Below are 23,902 nucleotides of genomic sequence, written 5' to 3' on the forward strand. Positions count from 1 at the left end.
AGCATCTGTAGTTAACGATGTTTTTTCAAGGAGCATCTGTAGTTACGATGTTTCTGAAGGGAGACTTTGAAGGAATTTTGTTAAAAATAAAATTTTTTTGAAAATACATACCTTTTGCATCAACTGAAAGATTACAACTCAGTTTAATTGAAAACCACCCAACAGAGAACCCAAAAGAGCAATACTATTTGCTTTAAAAAAAAGACACAAAAGACATAAAAGTAACCACTGTAAATTTATTATGCATTAGGAAGCTTAACCTAAAAACCAATAGCATAGTAAAAAGATATGTTATCTCTGTTCATAGCAGAACAGGTTTCAAAATATATTTTCTTTTAAATGTATTCAGTCAGTACACAATCCTTTATAAAAGTTGTATATATTTTTTCTGTCAATACCTTCATTACATTTATAAATACAAGATTTACACAGCACCCCATCAAAAAAAAAAATTAAAACCCTTTACAAATATCTACATATATTTCATACCTATAAAACTTTCAAAGGGGTGCTCTGTTAAAGGTGGGCCCTAGTTAATGGTCCATTTACTGGTGCAGCAAAATACATATAAATCTGTAAAGTTTTCTTTGTCCATAAAACATCTCAAAAAATAGCAAGACACTTATCGTGAAACTCAGCTTCATAAAACCTTATTTTAGAAAGGAACTTAATGTGCGTATTCCCATGCGATTCAAAAGTTAAACAGATTGAAATAAAGATGAATTGAAAACAAATGCATACTCAGAGCAGTTAAGGCAGGAGTGTGATGGATGAGAAAAACTTTTGAGAAGCAGGACATGGAAGACATGGGAAGAAGCAAATCATAATAATGCCTTTGAGTCTGAACTTGGATATAAACTTCACTCGTATCCAGTTACTAACTCTCATCCTACTTAGGAATTTCCAAATTGTTAATAACTTTCTTAGAAGCAGCCTACAATCTCTATGTTGCCACCAGAATGCTTGAGTTGTTTTTTTCTTCTGTAAAATCACCTTGGACCCAACCAGGACACCAGGTCCAGGAATCTGAGTTGTGAGTTTTACATGATTTAAGTTTGTAATAAAAATTTCTTTCATCTAGTAAAGGTAATTACTATTCAATATTATTTTTGTCCAGAAGTGTATATATGCTGAGTTTCATTCTAGCTAAGAATAGAAAGTAGAATAAAAGGAGACTAGGTTTTTATTTGACCTTTGAACAAAGACAGTAGATCCCTGATACTGAGTGACTCTTTAAGAGTGGCCACTCATCAACACCTATGGGCTGATTCAGAGAAACAGGAAGGTAGAAATTAAGAAGAGATTCTTTACCTGAAATCTTGCCAGAGATGGCAGTCCCGCTACTGTTCTGTGCCTTCTGCTGAAAAGGGCATGGAAAGATTGCTGCCACTCTTACTCTATAGTCATTACAGGAAAGCCATCCTTTCTACCAGAGAGATGACTTTTTCTATTTGAGTTTCACCTTGGGAGTTGCACATTATTTGCAAGGAAGTATTTCAAATCTTATCTTGTTCTAATGTATAAACAGGAAAAAAAAAAAAAGAATGTAAGAGAAAAAAAAAACAGGAGGAGGAAGAGCAGAATGATGGCGGTGGTATTTATCAAACTTGGCCCTGAAGGATGCCGCTAGCGTCTCCCATCCAGCACCATGAAGTCACCAGGGGTGTGGCTCCCTCCATGGCTCTCAGAGATGGCGTATGCAGAATCCCACTTTCTGCCGAGTTTACAGCTCAGTGCACTGATTCCCAGGCTCCTCAAATGAAGAGAGCTCCCAGATGCTGCTGTCTTGCAGTAGTGGCTCAATGTCCTCATCACTGCCCCGTTCTGGGGTGTTGGTCAGGCTGCCGCTGCTGCTGTTATTGTGTTTTTGAACTCCACTGGCTTTACTGTATTCGGGAATGAATAAGGCAACCAGAAAAGACATAAGGACTATACATGCCCCAAATAAAAACGGCGGGCCTGGGATGACAGCTCCCTGATGAATGTGGAAAACAAGTGGAGACAAAGAATACAGTTAGTCTTTTAACTCAAAATTATTCCTAGATTACCCAAAAAAAACCACACCACCAAAAAGTGAATCATATTCTCATAAGCAAATGTTTCATTAAATGTCAAGGCAAACTCCACTAGAGCTTGGTGTTTGGAATATGACAAAGGGCAACTAATTAACTGCTTTTTGTACCACTTCCAAATAGCTTAAGCAAAACTGTAAGCTTGTAAGCAACAGCTGTTTACCTATAATCCCATCCTATGACTTCAGATCATGCACCTTTGTACATGAACATTAATTCCAGCTTTGTATAGATATCTATACTAAATATGGCTTAGAGGGAACAAGGGAAGAAATTTCAAACAAATAGTACAAAAAGTACCCTACCTCAATTTTTAGCTAGATTTTTAGGTCATTTCAAATTTTAACTAGCCTGGGCTTATCCAGAGAATAGTGTAGTGATTGTGTAGGTGAAAATATAATCTGAACAAAGTTAAGACATATCTTTTACATAAGATATTAAATCACTAAAATGACCCCTCCCTGATCCCGAGAAGCAATGAACACAATACCTATTGCTGCCAAATAAAATATAGTAACATACAAGTAAGAATGCTCTCCAAATTTAAGGTCACAAGATTTTGCTATAATCATACATAATTGTTGTTACAAAACTAGACTTATGACCAAATTACCTGCAGGGGAACGTTGTTAGAATTCAATTTCGGGCCCAACTCAGTCAGTTCCACATGGAACATGTAGAATATGAAGCCATACAGTGCTGGCCCCAGGCCATTGCATAGTCCTCTTATTCCAGTTATGATCCCCTGGGCAACTCCTAAATCAGAACAAAGAAAATAATGCCAGTCTTCTCAGAAGGGCATCTCAAGATTTGGAGCTGCACAGTACTTTCTCATAACCATGATACACTAATTCGGCAAGACTGAGGAGAAGAGGAGAAAGCATGCTAATGAAAGTAGATTAGAAGACTTTATCCATTATAAAATAAAATCCAAAACTAATAAAACCATATAAAACATATAAAATCACATAAAAACATATACAATCCAAAACTTTAATATCTTCCCATTTCAGGCAATGTCCACTTTTCTGTCAACTGAGATTTCCCTGCTCTGGTCATTTACTGGTGCTTTCACAACAAAAACTTGCCCTTCACCTCTGGCAGCCCTGGTGTCAGGAATACAGACCAGTCCCCAGTAGGCAGACTTCATCTTCACAGGTGTATTCCAGCCTATCTCCCTAGAGACCTACACTGAAAAACCCAGAAGTGCCAAATTCCTAAATATCTCTGCTTTCTAACATAGCAAGTAAAAAGTTAGCTTGAACTGTATGAAATGAATGTTTCTGTAAATCAAAAATGGTAGTATATAATTCAGCCTAATACAATGTGTTCCAAAACTTTTATATGCTGACATTTAGAAACATGTATATTGACATGAATAAGTATAAAAACAGTCAAAAGAAAATCCATGCCCCAAATGACAGGACGGTGTCTGTCAGATGCCAAGGCAGTGACAGTCCTCCACGGATGGGTCACATCTTCACTTCAGACACAGCACCTCCCTAAGGATGCAAACCAACTGAGTTACTGTAGCCAGGAGTGACATACAGAATGTGTGGTCTTCAAGGGACAATATTTAACAATGAATATGAGTAAGATACCTAACTTCTGATATAGAAAAAAAAAAATGCAATGAATAAACCATCCTTTCCAATATAGTTTTTTACTAAAACTTTTAAAAGGGCTCTTAGGCATTAAAAATTTTTTCTCCCTCTAAAATTGTCTTCTGCTTCCTGAATACAATAAGGTGAGCCATTAGGAGATAGAGAAGGAAAGAGATTAAATCTAGCCATGGGAACTGCTTGAAAGGAAAGCAGTCCAGGCATGGGGGCTCACACCTGTAATCTCAGCACTTTGAGAGGCCGAGGCAGGCAGACTGAACCCAGGAGTTCGAGACCAGGCTGGGCAACATGGCGAAACCCCATCTCCACTAAAAATACAAAAAATTAGCTGGGCATGGTAGTGTGCGTCTCTAGTCCCTGGTACTTGGGAGGGTGACTGGGAGATCACTTGAGCCCAGGAGACGGAGGCTGCAGGGAGCCAAGATTGCACCACTACACTCCAGCCTGGGTAACAGTGAGACCCTGTAAGGGGTAGGAGGTTGGGGGTGGGGGGAGGAAGGGTGGGAAAAGAGGGAAGAAGGGATGGAGGGAGGACAAGACAGGACAGGAAGGGAAGCAGAGGCACGGGAAGGATGGGATATGGATCTAGATGGTAGAATGCTATTTTCCACATAGCAGTCTTAATTTTAATTTCATCTCTCACTCAACATCTAACTATCAACAACCACACAGACTTTTTCTTACTACTCTCGAACTATTTTCTAAATTAAGCTCAAAGACTTTGAGTTTTTCCAAATAATTAGTGAATAAAGTAATTAAGTAACTCGTGGTTAACTGGTTTTTCATTATTTAATAGACATCTGTTAAAATGTGATTATAGTCTGCTTAATTGTGACACTAAAGAAGAAAAGATGTATCAAAACTGAAAAGGGAAAATGAATAGTTCTATTTCTAATTGTTAGCAATCTGAACTGCTAAGTCTAGCTTTAAAAAACATAAGTGTAAGATCAAAGCAGAGAGGAAAATAGAATGTTCCTATCTGCCAAAGTAAATAGGTATGATAAAAGGGGCCACATGGCTGTCGGCTCCTGCTGTTGATGGGGAGAACTCAGAGCTTCTCCTGCTTCCAGCAGGGAGGTCTCCCGTTGAAGGAGAAAAACAAGGGGGGGGGGGGCAGTGACCTCACCTTGCTGATCTGACTCTGCATTCCGAGAGACGAGGGCACTGATTGCTGGAAACGTGATGCTGGACATGGCGGCCACGGTCCCTGCTGCCCACATCATCCTGCAATGACAGGACAGGCACAGTCAGGCAGCAGGTCAACCTCAAGGAGCTCACTATCCGGAATGCAATCAGTGGCAAAAGTACAAATGCCTTGTTTTCTCCTGTTACATTTTATTTATTTTTTCCTCTTTAAAAATGCATTTTTTTTTAACCTACAAGGTTACACGTGACACTGGAGAAAACGAATGGCCTAGGATGGGGACAGAAGGGCCAGGAAACCTTTGTGTCTTGATTTTACTTCTTTTACAAACTTTTCTTCTCCCTGGTCTCCCTACTGCTATCTTTAGACATAAGCTCAATGAAGTTTGCAAGGAGATTTCTTTTGTTGCTATAAATACCACATTTTCTCCACTGACTTTTCATTTTTTCTTTGTACCTCTCGAAGGCTCACTTTCACACTGCCCTCGAGCTACAGCTTGCTACCCCTCAACAGAGAGAGCATGGTGTGCACCCAACTGGAAAAACAGACCTGCCTTCCTCTTTAGACCTTTGTCCTCCTCTCAATAAGAGTCTTGACTATGTATCAATATGAAGTGTGAGTGAGTAAAGTGAGGCCCCAACTTTGGGATGGTCATTACTGAAAAAGAAAAACCTCACATGATGACAAAGTCTTTTTAACACTACATGAATGTGACTAAATCAGCTACTGAACCAAAGTTCACAGGAGCAAAATCAAAAAGAACAAGGAGAATCAAGCAAGTTAATCTGGTAAAAAGTCACAGACGGCTAGGGACAGTGGCTCATGACTGTAATCCTAGCACTTTGGGAGGCCAAGGCAGGAGGATTGCTTGGGCCCAGGAGTTCGAGACCAGCATGGGCAACATGAGACCTTGTCTTTACAAAAAAAAAAAAAAAAATCAGAATATTAGCCAGGCATGGTTTAAAAAAAAATCAAAATATTAGCCAGGCGTGGTGGTGCGTGTACATACTCCTAGCTACTCAGGAAGCTGAGATGGGAGGATCGCTTGAGGCTGGCAGCAAGGCTGTAATAGTAAGCCATGATTGTGCGACTGTACTCTGGCCTAGGCAACACAGCCAGACCCTCTCTCTCAAAAAAAAAAAAAAAAAGGAAAGAGCAAGCGGATCAAATGAAATTCCAAAATTCAGAAGGGGCACATGTACTTACTCCCCAAACTAAACATGATAACTAAGGCAACTCTAGTTTCTCTAAATTATGTTGTCTGTTTGTGTCCAAAGTAAGGACCAGCTCTACCGTCTAAAATGGAGAAGGCATTTCTGCATTTGCCCACCAGGCACATGGAGAAACCTGCCACATTAACAAAACAAAACTCACGATTCCTTCTAATTTTTCTTATTCCACTGAGCTTATTTGGACCTTCCTTCCTGTTTATGGGAATCTAATATGGTAGTAATAACTGCGGCAGAATGCACATGGTTTTGGAAGAAATTTTAGTGTTCAAACTCAAATGATTTATCAAGGTTATGTTACTGATAGCTAATGATAGTCATAGTGAAGCTTGCCATAATCAGTCATTTTTTTTGTATCTTCTTGTTTTGCTTTTGACTATATTCAATGTCTCTAAAAATTGGCATATGTGGCCAGGTGCGGTGGCTCATGCCTGTAATCCCAGCACTTTGGGAGGCCGAGGCAGGCAGATCACAAGGTCAGGAGTTTGAGACCAGCCTGGCCAACATGGTGAAACCCATCTCTACTAAAAATACAAAAATTAGCCGGGCGTGTGGTGAATGCCTGTAATCCTAGCTACTCAGGAGCCTGAGGCAGGAGAACTGCTTGAATCCGGGTGGCAGAGGTTGCAGTGAGCTGAGATCGTGCCACTGCACTCCAGCCTGGGCAACAGAGTGAGACTCCGTCTCAGGGAAAGAAAAAAAAATTGGCATATGCTTTAAAAAGTAGACATAAAACTTTATTTGGGGGCTGGAGGGAAGAGAGAGATACATTCAATTAAGGAACAATTCTGTGTAAGTCCAATGACATAAAGGCAGTCTTTATAAATAATCCTGTTATCTAGCTCCACATTTCCCCAAATTAAAGCCTAATGGTTTCTGCAATGTTGAATACACCAAACCAGCAAAATAACCCTTGCTTCCTTCTCATCACACCCAACCACCCCAAGCTCCTCTAAGAGGCATCTGTCTGGCAGTTCATGAGAATCTAAGAGTGAGGCTTACCAGGCCTGTGATCCAAAACCGTACCAGGCTAACTGGAGCATCTGGAAGCCCAAGCCAAGGAGGACAGTATTCTTATTTCCTAATGATCTCATCAAGATGCTAAGAAAGGCCGTCTGCAAAGTAAAGGAGACAACTCTGAAAAACCACATCAACACACAGAATTAAAATACAAGCTGTGTGTGTGAAGACCCTTCCCTGATGAACAGTCTGGGCACACTGCCTGACCTGCAACCTCAGAGTCTGGACAGTACTGATGACCTTCTACAGGGGTGGAGTGTTGGGGGCTCCCAGCCTGACCTGGGGCTCAATGCTTTCAGCCTCCTCCCTAAGAAGCCTGTCTACCTGGTGCTCTGCTGGCACTTCCTGAAAGGATATCACAACTGTTCACCAGTTACCATGACTGAGAGGGACAGCCTCAGTCTCTGGAGAAATACTAATCACTTAAATATCTGTGAATAGCAAACTCCTGCTGAACATTTACAGAATATGAGAGCTTCTGCTGGAAGTTTACAAAGTTGGAATTGGGATGTAAGTTTGATTTTAACAAATATATACTCTGCTAAATATAACTAGTTGAGAAAGTCCAAAAAGGGGTTGGATAAAAGATGACTGGGCTGGCCGGGTGCGGTGGCTCATGCCTGTAATCCGAGCACTTTGGGAGGCCGAGGCAAGCAGATCACAAGGTCAGGAGTTCGAGACCAGCCTGGCCAGCAGGGTGAAACCCTGTCTCTACTAAAAATACAAAAATTAGCCAGGCATGGTGGTGCACACTTGTAGTCCCAGCTATTTGGGAGGCTGAGGCAGTAGAATCACTTGAACCCGAGAGGCAGAGGTTGCAGTGAGCCGAAATCATACCACTGCACTCCAGCCTGGGTGACAGAGCGAGACTCCGTGTCAAAAAAAAAAAAAAAAAGATGGCTGAGTTTATGTTTGATTTTGTAAAAAACCAAAATGATCAACTTGAAAGGTTAACATAATTTACATTTGCAACACATTTCAACAAAAACAAAAATATAAACGGCCTTTGTTTTGATGCATTCCCATAAGCCTTGTCAAATGTCGTAGTTTTGCGGCCTTCTCATTTCTCCTTCAGAGAGGTTACCACAGAAGAATGCTCTGCTTTCCTGGTAACCATTTCAGGGAAAACAACCCCTAGGCAGTACCATAAAATATAGTGAATGTGCCTTGGCACAACAGTGAATTAATTTAAGGACAATATGCTTCATCTTTTCTGGTACTGTATTTACAATAGATAGGGAAATGGTTAATGCTCTCTACTCACTGAAAATCATGTATCAATACCTATATATAAAATAGATAGTTATATATAATATCTATTTTATATATATGTATATATATGTATATATATGAATATATGTATATATATGAATATATATGTATATATATGAATATATATGTATATATGAATATATATATGAATATATATATGAATATATATATGAATATATATATGAATATATATGAATATATATATGAATATATATATGAATATATATATATGAATATATATATGAATATATATATGAATATATATATATGAATATATATATGAATATATATATATATTCCCCCTCTCTCTTTTTTGAGATGGAGTCTCACTCTGTCACCTAGGCTGGAGTGCAGTGGCGCAATCTCGGCTCCCAGCAACCTCCACTTCCCAGGTTCAAGCGATTCTCCTGCCTCAGCCTCCTGAGTAGCTGGAATTACAAGCACATGCCACCACACCCAGCTGATTTTTGTATTTTTGGTAGAGACAGGGTTTCACCATATTGGCCAAGCTGGTCTGGAACGCCTGACCTCAGGTGATCCACCTGCCTCGGCCTCCCAAAGTGCTGGGATTACAGGTGTAAGCCACCGTGTCTGGCCCTCACTGAATATGTTTTAATGCTCTGATTCATATTTCTTCAGTCCTGGGAACAGCTGGAGTTGAAGCAGTTACAGATTTTCATTTCTGCTTTTCATTTCTACTTACTTTTCAACATTAAAATAACACTGAACCATTTTCCTAGTTGATTTTGCAATCCAGAGATAGATTATAATTATTTACTATTTCGGTTGGTGTAAAAGCAAATAAAATAATTGACCCAGCAGAGGTTACGACAAATATTCTAAAACATAGGGAAAGTTGTATCAAAGTTCTCCTAAATCATCTTTTCTGAGAAAACACTAAATGTCAGATGATGCCGGTGCAAGGGGAGCACCAGAGGCCCCCAGGGGCCTGGGATGGGGAACCACTGTGGCTTCCGAGACTTAGGCAGTGGCATCGGGGCCAGGGCCCCTGAGCTGAGGAGGCAAGGCTGAAGACAAGAGTGGATGCCAGTCACCAGGCTGGGCTGCCTGGTCAAGGATATAATTTTAAAAACATTGTTTTAAATAAAAACATAAAAAATTTCCCCTAAATTACAACCTCAAAAAAGAAAATAACCTCTACACATTATATAAGAAGGAACAGTTCTGTGGACCACATTCACATCAGTTTCTTGATCTGATATTATACTATAGCTTGCAAGACCTTACCATAGCAGGGGGTGAGGGACTGAGGTAGCAGCTCAGGGAATATCTTCCTGCATTTTTATATGTGGCTTCCTGTGAAACTATGGTTATCAGGATATTTTTAAAATTTTTTAAGTATAGATAAAATGATACTCACCTGAGCCACAATAGACAGAATTCCTACCATAGCTATGAATGCTGCAATTTTAACAGATCCAAAACCTATGACCTATGGAAATGGAATGAAAACACGTTAGTAATATAGATATTATAAAATAATAAGGAACATTATGTTCTATTACAATGATAAGTCTAGGAAAATTCATAAAACCAGTGGCAAATTAAGACATGCTGAAAGCTGAACCTATATAACCAGTAATTTATATCTAAAACTGATGTAAGAAATCGTTATAAGCAGGCACAACTTAAATTGTGAAATGTTTTATAGACATTTTCTATTATATGTCTACCTGTTGTTTTATATACCCTCTCCATCCCCAACCCACAAATTGATAAATATGGTATCAAGTAATAAAAAATGAAACAAAATGACTGACTTTTGATGCTGCCAATACAGCATTGCTCATTAGCAAAGCCAGTGGCTCTCAACTTTGCCTGCACATTAAAATCATGATGTAAGCAAAAGACAAGGGATAAGGAGAGCAAGGGAAGGAGAGCAGTGAGATGCTGGAAGACCACTGGAGACCAGTTAAATCAGGCTCTCTGGCGGTATGACCCGGGCACAGGTATGTTTTAAAAGCTCCCATGGTGATTCTAATAAGCAGCCAAAGTAACCTGGCATTGATTTCTAAGCCTCTGACCGTAACAGTATCTCTGAAATGTCTACAACTTTTAAGACTTAAATATCAAGTTTTTAAAAAGTTACGTTATTTTGGGGCTAGGCGCAGTGGCTCACGCCTGTAATCCCAGCACTTTGGGAGGCCAAGGCAGGCGGTTCATCAGGTCAGGAGTTCGAGACCAGCCTGACCAACATGGTGACACCCCGTCTCTACTAAAAATACAAAAAATTAGCCGGACGTGGTGGCGTGTGCCTGTAATCCCAGCTACTCAGGAGGCTGAGGTAGGAGACTAGCTTGAACCTGGAAGGTAGAGGTTGCAGTGAGCCAAGATTGTGCCACTGTATTCCAGCCTGGGCGACAAAGTGAGACTCCGTCTCAAAAAAAAAAAAAAAAAAAAGTTACATTATTTTGCCCTATATTAAAATTCAGGAAAAGGACCTTAAAAATTATGGGATTAAATTATATACATTATTCTCATTTCACAAATGAGTGTCTTCCTTCCAGGGACACAACTGGCTAATGAAAAGTCCTAGGGCTAGAACCTCTGGACAGCCAATCCAGTGCTGCTGACATTAACATTTTGTTTGAAGTTTTAAAAACTGGAACCGGAAAATGTAGATTTAGGGATTCTCAGCCTTTATTTGTAAATATATATTATTGTTAAAGAGCTTTATTAAGATAGAATTTAAATACCATACAATTCACCCATTTAAGTGTGTAGGTCAATGGTTTTAGTATATCCAAAGAGTTGTGCAACCATCAGCACAATCAAAAGTATTTTCATCATTCCTCAAAGAAACATAGCAGCCATTAGGAGTTCTACTCCCCTAACCTTCCCATCCCCTAACCGTTAGTCTACTTCCTGTCCCTATGGATTTGCCTATTGTGGGCATTTCATATAAATGAAATCATATAATGTGCAGTACTTTGTGACTGGCTTCTTTCTCTGAGCATGTCGTCAAGGTTCACCTATGTTGTAGCACGTATCTGTACTTCATTGCTTTTTACTGCTGAATAATTAACATTCTAATGTATAGGTATATTTGTTAATCCATTCATTAGCTGATAGACATTTGAGTTGATTCTACTTTCTAGACATTATGAATGATAATCTGTGTACAAGTTTCTGTGTTAGAAGTGTGTTTTCATGTCTCATGGGTATATATACCTAGGAGTATGTTTGCTGAGTCATATGGTAACTATATGTCGAATATTTTGGGGAACTGCCAGGCTGTTTTCTACAGCAGCTGTACCATTTTACATTCTCACCAGCAAGTATGAGGGCTCCGATTTCTCCACATCCTTGTCTGTCTTTTTGATAGCCATCCTAGAACATGTGAAATGGTTATCTCATTGTTGGTGTGACTTGCATGTCCTTGACGGCTAATAATGTTATTCTTCTTTTCCTGTGCTTATTGGCCTTTTGTAGATCTTCTCTGCAAAATCCTTTGCCTGTCTTTTCAACTGAGTTGTCTCTTTATTGTTGAGTTATTGTAAGATGCTATTAAGTCTTTTATTATAAAAGTTCTACATGTATTCTGGATACAAGTTATTTATCAAATATATGATCTTCAAATATCACGTGCAAATTTAACTAAAATGTTAGTCTGTTAATTGTTCTTAGCAGCCAGCAATAATGTAAAATAACATGGAATGATTCCGATTTGTCATAATTGGTGGTGGTGGTGACATGAGCGTATGTGTAGGAGAAAAGCTAGAAGAATAAAATAGTCATAGTTGTTTATTACCTACATAAAGAGATGTAACTTTTTTTTTAGCTTTCTTCCTTGGACTGTCTCATCTTCCTACATTATTTTCTGTGTTAAATGCATATGTAATGTAATGCACAAATTAATTTAGACGCAAGTATAATTTTCTACACTATCTCACCATTCTTCCCTCTAAATCTCTAGCATACAACCACCAAAAATGAACAAAAGAGAAATGTCTGGGAAAGGTCGGGTGTAGTGGCTCATGCCTATAATCCCAGCATTTTGGGAGGCTGAAACAGGCAGATCACTTGAGACCAGGAGTTCAAGACCAGCCTGACCAACATGGTAAAACCCTGTCTCTACTAAAAATACAAAACTTAGCTGGGTGTGGTGGCGCATACCGATAATCCCAGCTGCTTGGCAGGCTGAGGCACAAGGATTTCTTGAACCCAGGAGACAGAGGCTGCAGCGAGCCAAGATCACGCCATTGCACTCCAGCCTGGGCAACAGAGCAAGAATCTTGTCTCCAAAAAAAAAATAAAAATGTAAAAAGGTTTTATTTATATGCCACCACGTAAAATATTAATCCCATACCCTCAGGAAAACTATCAGAATGAAGAATTTAATACACTTCATTTTTAAATACAACCAGAAAAAGAGGAATTTATCTTAGGAGGAAGCTTGCTGTGTCAAAGTAAACCATTAGGAAAAGGCCTGCCTTCCAATGAAATCAGTAAAAGACCACAGGATGCAATGGAAAGGCAGCTTAGGTCTGAGCAATCCCAGAGAGCTGAAGAACAGTTGAAAGGGGAAGTTTTTTGTTTTCTTTTTTTTTAATTGCTTTAAGTCAATTATCTGTTTTGGGGGACAAAATAGGGTATAAATTTTTTTAAAGTGTAAAATACTCTAGAGAGGGAAGATTTTGATTAATGCTTTTGAGTCCCCCTGAAGTCCACAGCAGCAGTTGAGCTATGACCTACTGAAGATGCCTCAGCAAGCTGGCTTCAATCAGACCTGGAACAAGGGCAGGTCTGAAATAAGTTTTATCTGTTAAATTTAATTAATATTATTAAAGATTTAAAACATTACAGTACATGAATGTTACAGTAGCTTCATGCACAACTGTCAAAACTTTAAAGCAAGTAAGGTGTCGTTCAGTGGGTGAATGGATAAACTGGCAAATCCAAACAAATGCCAAAAACAAAATGAGCTATCAAGCCATGAAAGAACCTTAAATGCATATTATTAATTGAAAGAAACCAATCTGAAAAGGCTACATACTGTATGAAAAAAGGTAAAACTATGGAGACAATAAAGAGATCAGTGGTTGCCAGGGGTTGGTGGTGGAGGGAGAGATAAACAGGCATAGCATAAGGGATTTTTGCAGTGAAAATTCACTGTGTGATACTGTTAAGGGTTGATACATGTTATCATGTCATCATATGTTTGTCCAAACCCATAGAATGTACAACACTAAGCATGAACCCTAATGTAAACTGTGGACTTTATGTTAAGATAATTTGTCAATGTAGGTTCATCAGTTGTAAAAATTTCCCACCCTCGTGGGAGATGTTGATAGTGGAGGAGGCTATGCATGTATGGGGATAGGGGATATATGGGAAATCTCTATATCTTACTTTCAATTTTGCTGTGAACCTTAAACTGTTCTAGAAAAATAGTCTATTTAAAAAAAAAAAACAAAAAACAGGCTGGGCACAGTGGCTCACGCCTGTAATCCCAGCATTTTGGGAGACCGAGGCGGGTGGATCACTTGAGGTCAGGAGTTCGAGACCAGCCTGGCCAACACGGTGAAACCCTGTCTCTACTAAAAATACAAAAATTGGCTGGGCATGGTGGTGCATGCCTGTAATCCCAGCTACTCGGGAGGCTGAGACAGGAGAATCGCTTGAACTCAGAAGGTAGAGGTTGCAGTGAGCCAAGATCGTGCCATTGCACTCCAGCCTGGTGGACAAGAGCAAAACTCCATCTCAAAAAAAAAAAAAGATAAATTATGTTTCTGCTAATTCTGGTTAATTCTCAAGAAAAAAAAATTTCCACAGTAATTATCTTACTATAAATCATTGCATTAAAGGTGCCCTGTTTACTAATTATATGCCAGCACCTACATTTATAACTAGAAGCAAGTTCACATGTTTTTTCCTCTGCGGTGGTTTCCTCAAAATATCTTTAGACAAATCTCCATCTTTGATTTTCCTGGTATTGAAAGGCTACTAGCCACTCACTACTCACCTGCCTGAGATAGAGAAAAAAACTTGAATACTGTCCAGCTTCAGGAAGGTATGAAAGAAACACGGTGATGCAGATTAGTAAGACAGTAGAATCTTTTCCAACTTTCTTCAATGACTGAGAATAAGCAGAAAGAACACACTTAAAATGCCAATACACATTAATGTTGCCAATGTTCTGGGACATCAGCTTCATTATTTTGATCTATTAAGATGAAAAACAAAAGTCAAATGGTTAATAAAAGGAAGTTCTATCACCATCTTTCTGAGGAAGTTACAAGTCTTAATTTCAGAGGTATGTATTTCAAATCATATAGCTAGAAAAAAAAGAAAAAAAAAACCCACAAAACACACTTACTCATCTTTGTTAACACACTGATTAAAATCCCTGAACAGATCCCGAACTTCCTATAAACAGAACCTGGAAATATATTCCTACAGAACCTTTTAAGAAAATCACTTCTCTCAATTCATAATGTAACTTCTTTAAAGCCATATTCAGTACAGAGGTTTCCGTATATGTAAATTCACTCTATTCTTCAAAGTGTTCATGTTCAACTTTTATATCTGGTAGACAAATAAGTACGCTCCAGCCATAAGGTCAAACTGGTAAGAACTTGTTGAATGTTACAACCTTGTTGAAAAATCCTTCTTACATACATTGGATTGTTGAATAGAACGAAATGGTAAGTTAATACCAAAGGAGTGGAAAGTGCTACAGAGCTTCTAGCTCATCAGACCATAGCTTTTATGTAATTAATACGCAAAAGCAGCTAATGTTTGTTGAGACTTTGCTGGGCAACAGACACTAGGCTAGTTAATTTACACACATTAACAGTAATCCCCACGATTGCCCGGAAAAGTAAGCCACAGTAGCTCTACTTCACAGAGGAGCTTCGATGCATAACTTGATCACTACAAAGGAAGGTGGGAAGCCTAACTGGCTGGCTCCCAACCCCACTACTGGCTTCCTTCTCTAAATATTTCTTTTGGTGTCTGACATTGTGACAATAATAGAACAGGCAGGATCCCTAGGTCATGCCCTCCGGGGGTATTTTAGAAAAAGTAATTTCTGATTGATTACATGAATTTTTCTGAAAGGTAAACTTGGGGGACGAAAAGCAGAAACCAAACTGCTGGTTCTTTTTTTGTCTACAAACTTTTTTTTTTCCCCAAGAACAATTTCAAACCAGGTAGGGTAGAGAGAAGGTGAGAGATAAGATATGTTTTCCAGTGACACACCACCTTCCCATGCCAAAAAAGAAGGGGGTGGAAAAGGAGAGGAAAGGAAGGGAGGTAGAGAGGGAGAGAGAGACATATTACAGAAAACAATACTCAATCTGTAACAAACAAATTAAACGTCTCTGGTCAAAATTAAAATAACTCATTCAAACCAAAGGCATTTATCCTTTTTGAGTTAAAATGAGTGAAAATGACCACTTCAAATGACCACTTTCACTTATTTTGTTTAAAAAGGATGAAAACAACCATGCAAAAAGAAACTCTCTTCCCAAACTCTCACCAAGAATTAACTAGACATTTTCTCTCTCTTCGTTTATGACATGCTTAAGTACCAATTCTATATATTTCTTAATACAAAGACTAACTCAATCCCTTACTTGCAATTAATTTTTTCTATTTTTACTAAAGAAATAAGTCAACAACTGCTAGGATCCTTGAGGCTGCACATACATACTTTCATTTGCTTGGCTTAGAAAGACATTTAGGAAAGTAAATATTTCCATATTTTTATTTACCGCAAAAGGGTCTGCTTGTTTCCAAGAAATCTGAGCTCCCCAGGAAACCGGTCTCATTTTCTCAGGCAGAGATTCTGGAACAGCCACTAAGATGAAGCAGATGTCCAGAAGAGCCACCACTGTGGCCACCAGCACAACGAGGCTGTCTCCGTAACTGGCAGAAAGATATGCTCCAATGGCCGGGCTGCTGACAAGACTAGCCGCAAAGGTGGCTGAGACCTGTGGGAAAGCACACTCTCACCCAGGGTCCCATAGGTGAACACCTCTGGGGAAAGCATATCCTTACCCAGGTCTGCCTGCTGCAGGTACACACCTCCAGGAAAGCACACTCAACCAGGGTCCCACAGGTGCATACCTGCAGCCATGCTTCCCTGGCTTTAAGTAAGACAAAAGAAATGTGTTGCATATAAATTTTAAGAATGAAAGAGAATTAAAGTGATTTAAGAATGTGTTCATAAACTATTAACTGGAGATACCCTGCAGAGCTACAAGAGTAAAAAAGGATTATCTTATTACAAATAAAAATTGTAAAAACCTTCTCCACAAATAAAACATTAGCTCTTTGGTCTTCTTTAACTGGGGACCGGGGATGTGAGATGGTATGAAAAGAATTCCTGCAGGGCTGATGATAAAACTTACAAACTACTCAAGTACTGTGCTTGATTTAATCTTCTAAAAACTCTGCACTGTTTGAACATTTTATCATTTGGTGGTCATTTCATTAGCACTGCCTGGGGTCAGGGGGAACCCTCTGCTGTTCTTAGAAAAAAACTATTAACAACAACAGAGAATTTGTTGAGGTGGAAGTTGAAGCTTTTTGACTAGACAGCTGTAGATTTCTGTGTCTCTGTCACCACCTGACCCTATCCAGTATAGAGACCACAGAGCCAGCTAAGCACACCCACAACCTGAAGCCACATTGAGCCCCTTCACAGTGCACTCCTATAAGCATGTGGAATGTCCACTTTATTTTAGAACACAATCTGAATGATCAGATGCTTATCGGGCAAACTCCAAATTATAACCACACTAAATGTCAAATGCATATCTATAAGTTAGCTTTTTAAACTTCTAATGGATTTTATTAAAAATCCCAAAAATTCTGGCAATAAAAAATTCTTTTTCATCCATCATCTCCCAACTGAATTAAAAAACACAGTATATCTGAAATTAGTATTATACTAAAAGTACTATAAAAGCTAAAACTCAAGTATTTTTGGAGGGGAAAAAAGAATGTGGAAAATTCCAATGTGGGGAATAGGAATCCTTTGTTCAATATTTACTGAGAATCTACTATGTACCAGATGAAGAAGACAAAGCTCTTGCCCTCAGGTTTTCCCACTTTATTCAAGAATATCAGGGCAACCAAATAACTGCATTATAAACTGCAACGACAAGCAAACAGTTATGGGAACATTCCTACACTATTCTCAGGTGTTAAGGGGGCACTGCTGCAGCATCTTCAGGTGTTAAAGGGTCTATGGCCTCATGAAACTCTATGCAAAATGTGTCTATCTTAAAGCCTAAAGTAGCCTACTTGCTTAGTCTGTGTTTTTATCTAAACTCCTCTTTCACTTAACATTCAATACAACTCTGATGAATAAATCTAAAGAATGACTTCCCCACAACAAACTCTTAGTAAGTGTTAACTCACTTATTAACATGACTAATCATTGCCGTAGCCCTGAAAGAATTACCACTTTCTTGGTTTACTGAAGAAGTCTGAGTAAGGAAGGTGTACACATTTTTATATTGTTCTTTAATGGGTCTCAAAATGCTCCTTAGAACTTGACTGACACGTTCTGTAATTAATTGGCAATAAATTCTCCTATATCTAGAAGATAGGTAAACTGCAATCCAGGCAGCCTTGCATGCTGAGTTGCTTCTGCTGGCTGGGAGCACACTTCAGCTAAGTGCCGTCTCAGTCTGGATGTGTGCGCTCACTGATTGCTCTCAATGCCCCTGTGAGTAGATATTAACCCTAACTGCCATTATACAATGAGGAGCTGAGCTGGAGAGGGTAATTAAGTCACAGGTGCTTCTGGTTAGAACTCTCTTAAATCTTTCCTGAAAGCACTACTGCTCAGCACAACAGCTGTGTGAAGGGTTTCCCAGCTGAAAGCGAGAAACAAAAATCTAATATTGCAGAAAAATGAGTATCTCAACAGGTATTTCCCATGCTGTAGAAGAAAGCTGTCCCTCACTACTCTGTTGGCCAAGCCTTATGGGCACAACTTGAACAACCTGCCTTCTTGTTTTTGTTTTTTCTTTTCTTTTTTTTGGCGGGGCGGGGGGAGGTTGTTAATTTTTGGAGTTTTGGGGGACATTTTTTTTTTTGAGGCGGGTCTGACCGTCGCCAGCCTGGAGTGCAGTGGCGCGATCTTGGCTCACTGCAACCTCTGCCTCCTGGGTTCAAGCAATTCTCCTGCCTCAGCCTCCCAAGTAGCTGAGATTACAAGCGCACACACCACGCTCGGCTAATTTTTGTATTTTTAGTAGAGACGGGGTTTCACCATGTTGGCCAGGATGGTCTCGATTTCTTGACCTCATGATCCGCCCCCACCTCAGCCTCTCAAAGTGCTGAGATTACAGGCGTGAGCCACTGCACCCAGCCTATTTTTGTTTTTGGTGTTCCTGAGTGAGCTCCAAATCTTGTCTTCTTCAAAGCTTTCCTATCAGCTTCTATCTTTGTCCTCCTCCATCAAGACTCTGAAGATGCTCCTTTTTAGGGCATGACATGAGAGGGACATTCAGGAGTGGAGGGAAGAAGCAAGGAGAGAGAGAGAGGGAAGGTAGAAGAGTCAGAGGGAAGTGGGGTTGAAAGAGTAGTTTTCAAACTACTGATGTCTAAAGTCAACAAAGTAAAAATTGTTGTGTTTTGTGGAATAGTAGTAACCCATTTACATGCCCATCATTGATTCAGGAAGTTATTCATTCAGTCAGCAATGAATGAGAACTTACTCTATTCCAGGAAGTAGATTTAAAAGACCCAGGAAAAGGAGATAAATAACCTAAGTTTCTGGCATTCAATCTCCCTCCAACCTATTCCCCACAACCTAGCCAGATCATCTTTCTTCTTCCACTTTCTTATTCTGGATATTTTCAAATACAGAGGAAGACGGGAGAAGGGTACAAAGCATACTTCCATGTCTCACAGGTTCAGGCATGGAACACACATGCCCACACATGCACATCCACATGCTATGCTATCTTTTCCCCTGAACCATCTGAAAGTAACTGGCAGAGTCCTGACACTAATGTAAAACGCTTCAGCTATCTTCTAACAAGTCTTTCTTCTACATAATCATAATGCCATTATCATGCCTGAGAAAATTAGAAACACTGTCAGGTTTTAATTATCAGAAAAAAAGGTCTCCTATAACTTTTGTTATTCAGCAACTATGGATTTGATGAATGAGTGAATGTAGCCCTTTTCTACATACCATGTTCCAAATGTATGTCCAAAACACACAACCACTAATAGAGTTAACAATGGATTAACATTGCTGAGGTTTAGCACCTCTCCAAATTAGGTGCACAAAGAGCTTGTGCAACTTGACTGCTTAACGCTCCTCAGGGGATCAGTTAACAAGAAACAAATCAAACTAATTTTTTAAAAAATTCAAATGTTCAATTGTAATCCCCAATGTTGAAGGTGGGGCCTGGTGGGAGGTGATTGGATCATGGGGGTAGTTTCTCATGAATGGCTTAGCACCACCTTCCTTGGTTGTTAATAGTGAGTGAGTTCTTGTGAGATCTGGCCGTTTAAAAGTGTGTAGCACCTTCCCCTTCACTCTCTCTTCCTCCTGCTCCAGTCATGTGAAGATGCCTGCTCCGGCTCTGCCTTCCATCATCATGAGTAAAAGCTCCCTGAGGCCTCCCCAGAAGCAGAAGCCTCTATGCCTCCTTTATAGCCTGCAGAACTGTGAGACAATTAAACCTCTTTTCTTTATAAATTACCCAGTCTCAGATATTTCTTTATAGCAGTGCAAGAAAGGACTAATAAACTCACTTTCCAGTAAATTTCTAATACAATGTTAATTACTGTTCTGGTTAAAAAATATGTATAGTCTATTATCTTACCCATCCATAAGCTGTACTTCGCTCGTGCTCCTGAGTGACATCAGCTACATAGGCAAATATAACAGAAAACGTGACCGAGAAGACTCCAGACACAGAAATCATCGCAAAATACCACCTATAAAAAGATTATTTTAATGACCCAAGGGAAAGGGAGTGTATGTTCACTTTCATTACCTGAGCCAAAGACATCATGTAAAGATTACGCACCAAGAAATAAGTATACTTGTATATGTATGTATACTTAAATATATCAAAAAAATTTTAAGTTAAGACAGGAAGAAGTAGAAACATTCTAATTTCATCATTGTTCAAAGGGGGTCAGTACATGCCCCCTAAAAAAACAAAAGAAGAGGAAAAACAAAGAATAAGGGGATTAGGTAAAAGTTATATTTTTAAAGGTAGCCAACAGACAGAAAAAAAACTTCTCAAATATCCTAGCTGTAAGTAAGGAAAAGACATACAACAAATGATTTGAAAAGATCTACATAAAAGCAGAAGTCATAATGAAAAATATTAGTGTACTTAAGACTAAAAATTTATATCATGTGATAGATGCTTTTTTTAAAAACCCAGTTTAAAATTAACAAAGAAAAACCTTATAGAACAAAAAGTGGGGTTTACTCCAGGATAGAAAAATATTTTAATATTTAAAAATCTATTAATATAATTACTCATTTTAGTAGCTCTAAAGAGAAAAGGTGGGCGGATCACGAGGTCAGGAGATTGAGACCATCCTGGCTAACATGGTGAAACCCTGTCTCTACTAAAAATGCAAAAACTTAGCCGGGCGTGGTGGCGGGTGCCTGTAGTCCCAGCTACTCAGGAGGCTGAGGTAGGAGAATGGTGTGAACCCGGGAGGCGGAGCTTGCAGTGAGCCGAGATCGCGCCACTGCACTCCAGCCTGGGCGACAGAGAGAGACTCCATCTCAAAAAAAAAAAATAAGAGAAAAGGCAAATAATATCCATTAATGCTATAAAGTCATCAAATAAAATCTGACATGTACTCAATGTTTTTAAAAAATCTGTGGATACAATAGGAATATTTTTCAGTCTAAAAACCAGCTTAACACCTAATGATGAAACATTACAATACTCCCTTTATATATATGAAGAAAATAAGCCCAAAATCTTCACTTTGATTTACTAATATTCATTAGTCAAAGCAATTAGCAAAAGCAGTGAGCAGTATGAAAACTGGAAGGAAAGAGAAAAAATTATTTACAGATGACATTAATATACCTAGAAAACCAAGCAATTAGAAGAGCTCATGTTGTAGCAGAACAAAAAGGATAAAATTTATAGGAACAAAACTTAAGAAATGTATAAGATCTAAAGAAAAAATATTAAGCCAAAAAAAGGACATTAAAAAGTCCCAACTCATTGGAAAAGCATGACATCTTGGACATAAAGACTCAATACCAAAAAATTCATCAACTCATAGAAAATAAAATGATTATAAGTACCCAATAAATTTAGAATGTGATAGGTGTTAGCATAAAATTCCTACCAAATAATCAAATGAAAATATTTTCACACGAGCTAAAAAAAAAAAAAAAATCTATTAATAGGATTAAAAACCAAAACAAAACTTCCATATGTAAGTGTGTTCTTCACATAAGAAAGAGCATCTCTGCAATAGGAATACATACCAAAATACCATCTTCTGTTATCCAAAAAAAACAACTAAGTTACAGCTCACATGCAAATTCCAACCAACCTTTGGTAACTAAATGGGCTTTGGTCACATGCTAAATACTCTCCCGATTTATACAAAGAAAAAAAAAAAAAATTCGGCTGCGCGCTGTGGCTCACGCCTGTAATCCCAGCACTTTGGGAGGCCGAGGCAGGTGGATAACCAGGAGTCAGGAGTTCAAGGGAAGCCTCACCAATATGGTGAGACCCCATCCCTACTAAAAATACAAAAATTAGCTGGGCGTCTGTAGTCCCAGCTACTCAGGAGGCTGAGGCAGGAGAATTGCTTGAACCTGGGAGGCGGAGGTTGCAGTAAGCCAAGATCGTGCCACTGCACTCCAGCCTGGTCAACAGGGCAAGACTCCGTCTCCAAAAAAAAAAAAAAACAAAAACGAACTCAAATTCACATTATGATTTAAAATAGGCTATCAGCCTTATTATGGTATATTTTAAAGTGACTCCCGCCTATTATGATATAAACTATGTTTGTGTCAGTGCCCCACAGTGATGAGCTGACAAAAATAATATATTTACAAAGTCAACTAAAAGTCACAGTGATGAAGACAGGATTGTTAGCCCATTCTCAGGGTTAAACTCCCATACCTGACATCATGGCAACATCAGCTGCCTGAAGAGGCATCTTTTATTTCTATTTTTTCACCTAAGTAACTTATCTCAGACTTAATTCTAGAATGTCTTCACTACCCCATTTATAAAATGGATATAATGACAACTGTCCAAACTGGTTTTCAGTATTACCAGAGAGATCAAATGAAAACACAAGCACAACTGCTTTGTAATAGTTAAGAAGTGCTCTGCAAATATAAGTATAATTTACATGTGACTCAAAACAAGCAGTCAGGAGGTGAAGGGCCAAGTCACTCACCATGGGCTGATCCTCATCAGTGGGATTGGGAAGCAGGTAAAGAATACAGTGCCGAGGAGAAAGGGCTTCCTCCCCCACACATCAGACAGGGCACCAATGAGTGGGGCACTCAAAAAAGAGAGCAGACCCTGGAGAAGAAATCAAAGCAAAGGTTAGTTTTATAATCTGATCCCTCAATTACCTGTAATTCATATTTTCTAAATGCATTAGCTCTAATTCATTGTACTGCCCCCAAAACAGAATAATACTTTGAAACATTAAATACAAACTACAACTAAAAAAATAAAATTAGGCCTGGCGTGGTGGCTCATGCCTGTAATCCCAGCACTTTGGAAGGCCGAGGCGGGTGGATCACTTGAGGTCAGGAGTTCAAGACCAGTCTGGCCAACATGGTGAAACCTCGTCTCTACTAAAAATACAAAATTACAAAAAGTTAGCCGGGCGTGGTGGCAGACGCCTGTAATCCCAGCTACTCGGGAGGCTGAGGCAGGAGAATCACTTGAACCCGAGAGGCAGAGGCTGCAGTGAACCAAGATCACGCCTTTGTACTCTAGGCTGGGCAATAAGAGCAAAACTGTTGTCTAATTAAAATAAAATCTAAAATACAATTATAACCAAAAATGTAAATGTTCTATCAGAAAGGGAAGGAAGAAGTAAAAAAGCTTGTTTTCCAGAAGAAATTAGAAAAGAGCGATGACATGATATATATATATACCCACATTTGACCCTTAAGATGAAAACACACCAAGCATATGGGAAGAAGCTAGAAATTTGAATCACTTTAATAAATATATATGGCATATCAATTCTGCACAAAACTGCATTAACTGGTACAATGACACCCAAATGAATGTACACCATATACTATACCCAGGGCCTCACAGGGATAAAGAAGAGGAATGTACATATGCTTAATGATCAAAAGAAAACTAGATTCTTTGTCAACTTTGTCAATCAAAGTAAAGTTCTCTCTGCCTGATGAGTTTAGGAAGAAGGAGATAATCCAACCTGAACAACAACTACAGTTGAAACTAAGGGGAAGAGAGTCTGACATAGATAACACCACACAGAAGCAAAGGAAGTCAAGGAACTCACATTCACTGCTTGCCCACTATTTGCCAGTCACTCTGTTGGCTGGCCACC

General features: G+C 39.0%; 1 protein-coding gene across 3 annotated transcripts in view; it reads right to left on the reverse strand.

Annotated features, from left to right (window-relative positions):
• Nucleotides 1–216: 216 nt before the first annotated feature.
• MFSD14B (major facilitator superfamily domain containing 14B) overlaps nt 217–23,902 on the reverse strand; it is an 86,811-nt gene continuing 63,125 nt past the window's right edge. For all 3 annotated transcript variants that reach the window (XM_055117861.1, XM_055117860.2, XM_063594318.1), the window contains 9 exons: nt 22,760–22,887; nt 20,182–20,296; nt 16,099–16,317; nt 14,346–14,459; nt 9,741–9,812; nt 7,070–7,182; nt 4,821–4,918; nt 2,686–2,828; nt 217–1,975 (listed from right to left, as the gene is read on the reverse strand). In XM_055117861.1, the coding sequence (XP_054973836.1) occupies nt 1,724–1,975; nt 2,686–2,828; nt 4,821–4,918; nt 7,070–7,182; nt 9,741–9,812; nt 14,346–14,459; nt 16,099–16,317; nt 20,182–20,296; nt 22,760–22,887 (1,254 nt within the window). In that variant the 3' untranslated portion in view covers nt 217–1,723. The remainder of the gene's footprint in view (nt 1,976–2,685; nt 2,829–4,820; nt 4,919–7,069; nt 7,183–9,740; nt 9,813–14,345; nt 14,460–16,098; nt 16,318–20,181; nt 20,297–22,759; nt 22,888–23,902) is intronic.

This window comes from Pan paniscus, chromosome 11 (assembly GCF_029289425.2).
Source record: "Pan paniscus chromosome 11, NHGRI_mPanPan1-v2.0_pri, whole genome shotgun sequence".
Taxonomy (NCBI): Eukaryota; Metazoa; Chordata; class Mammalia; order Primates; family Hominidae; genus Pan; species Pan paniscus.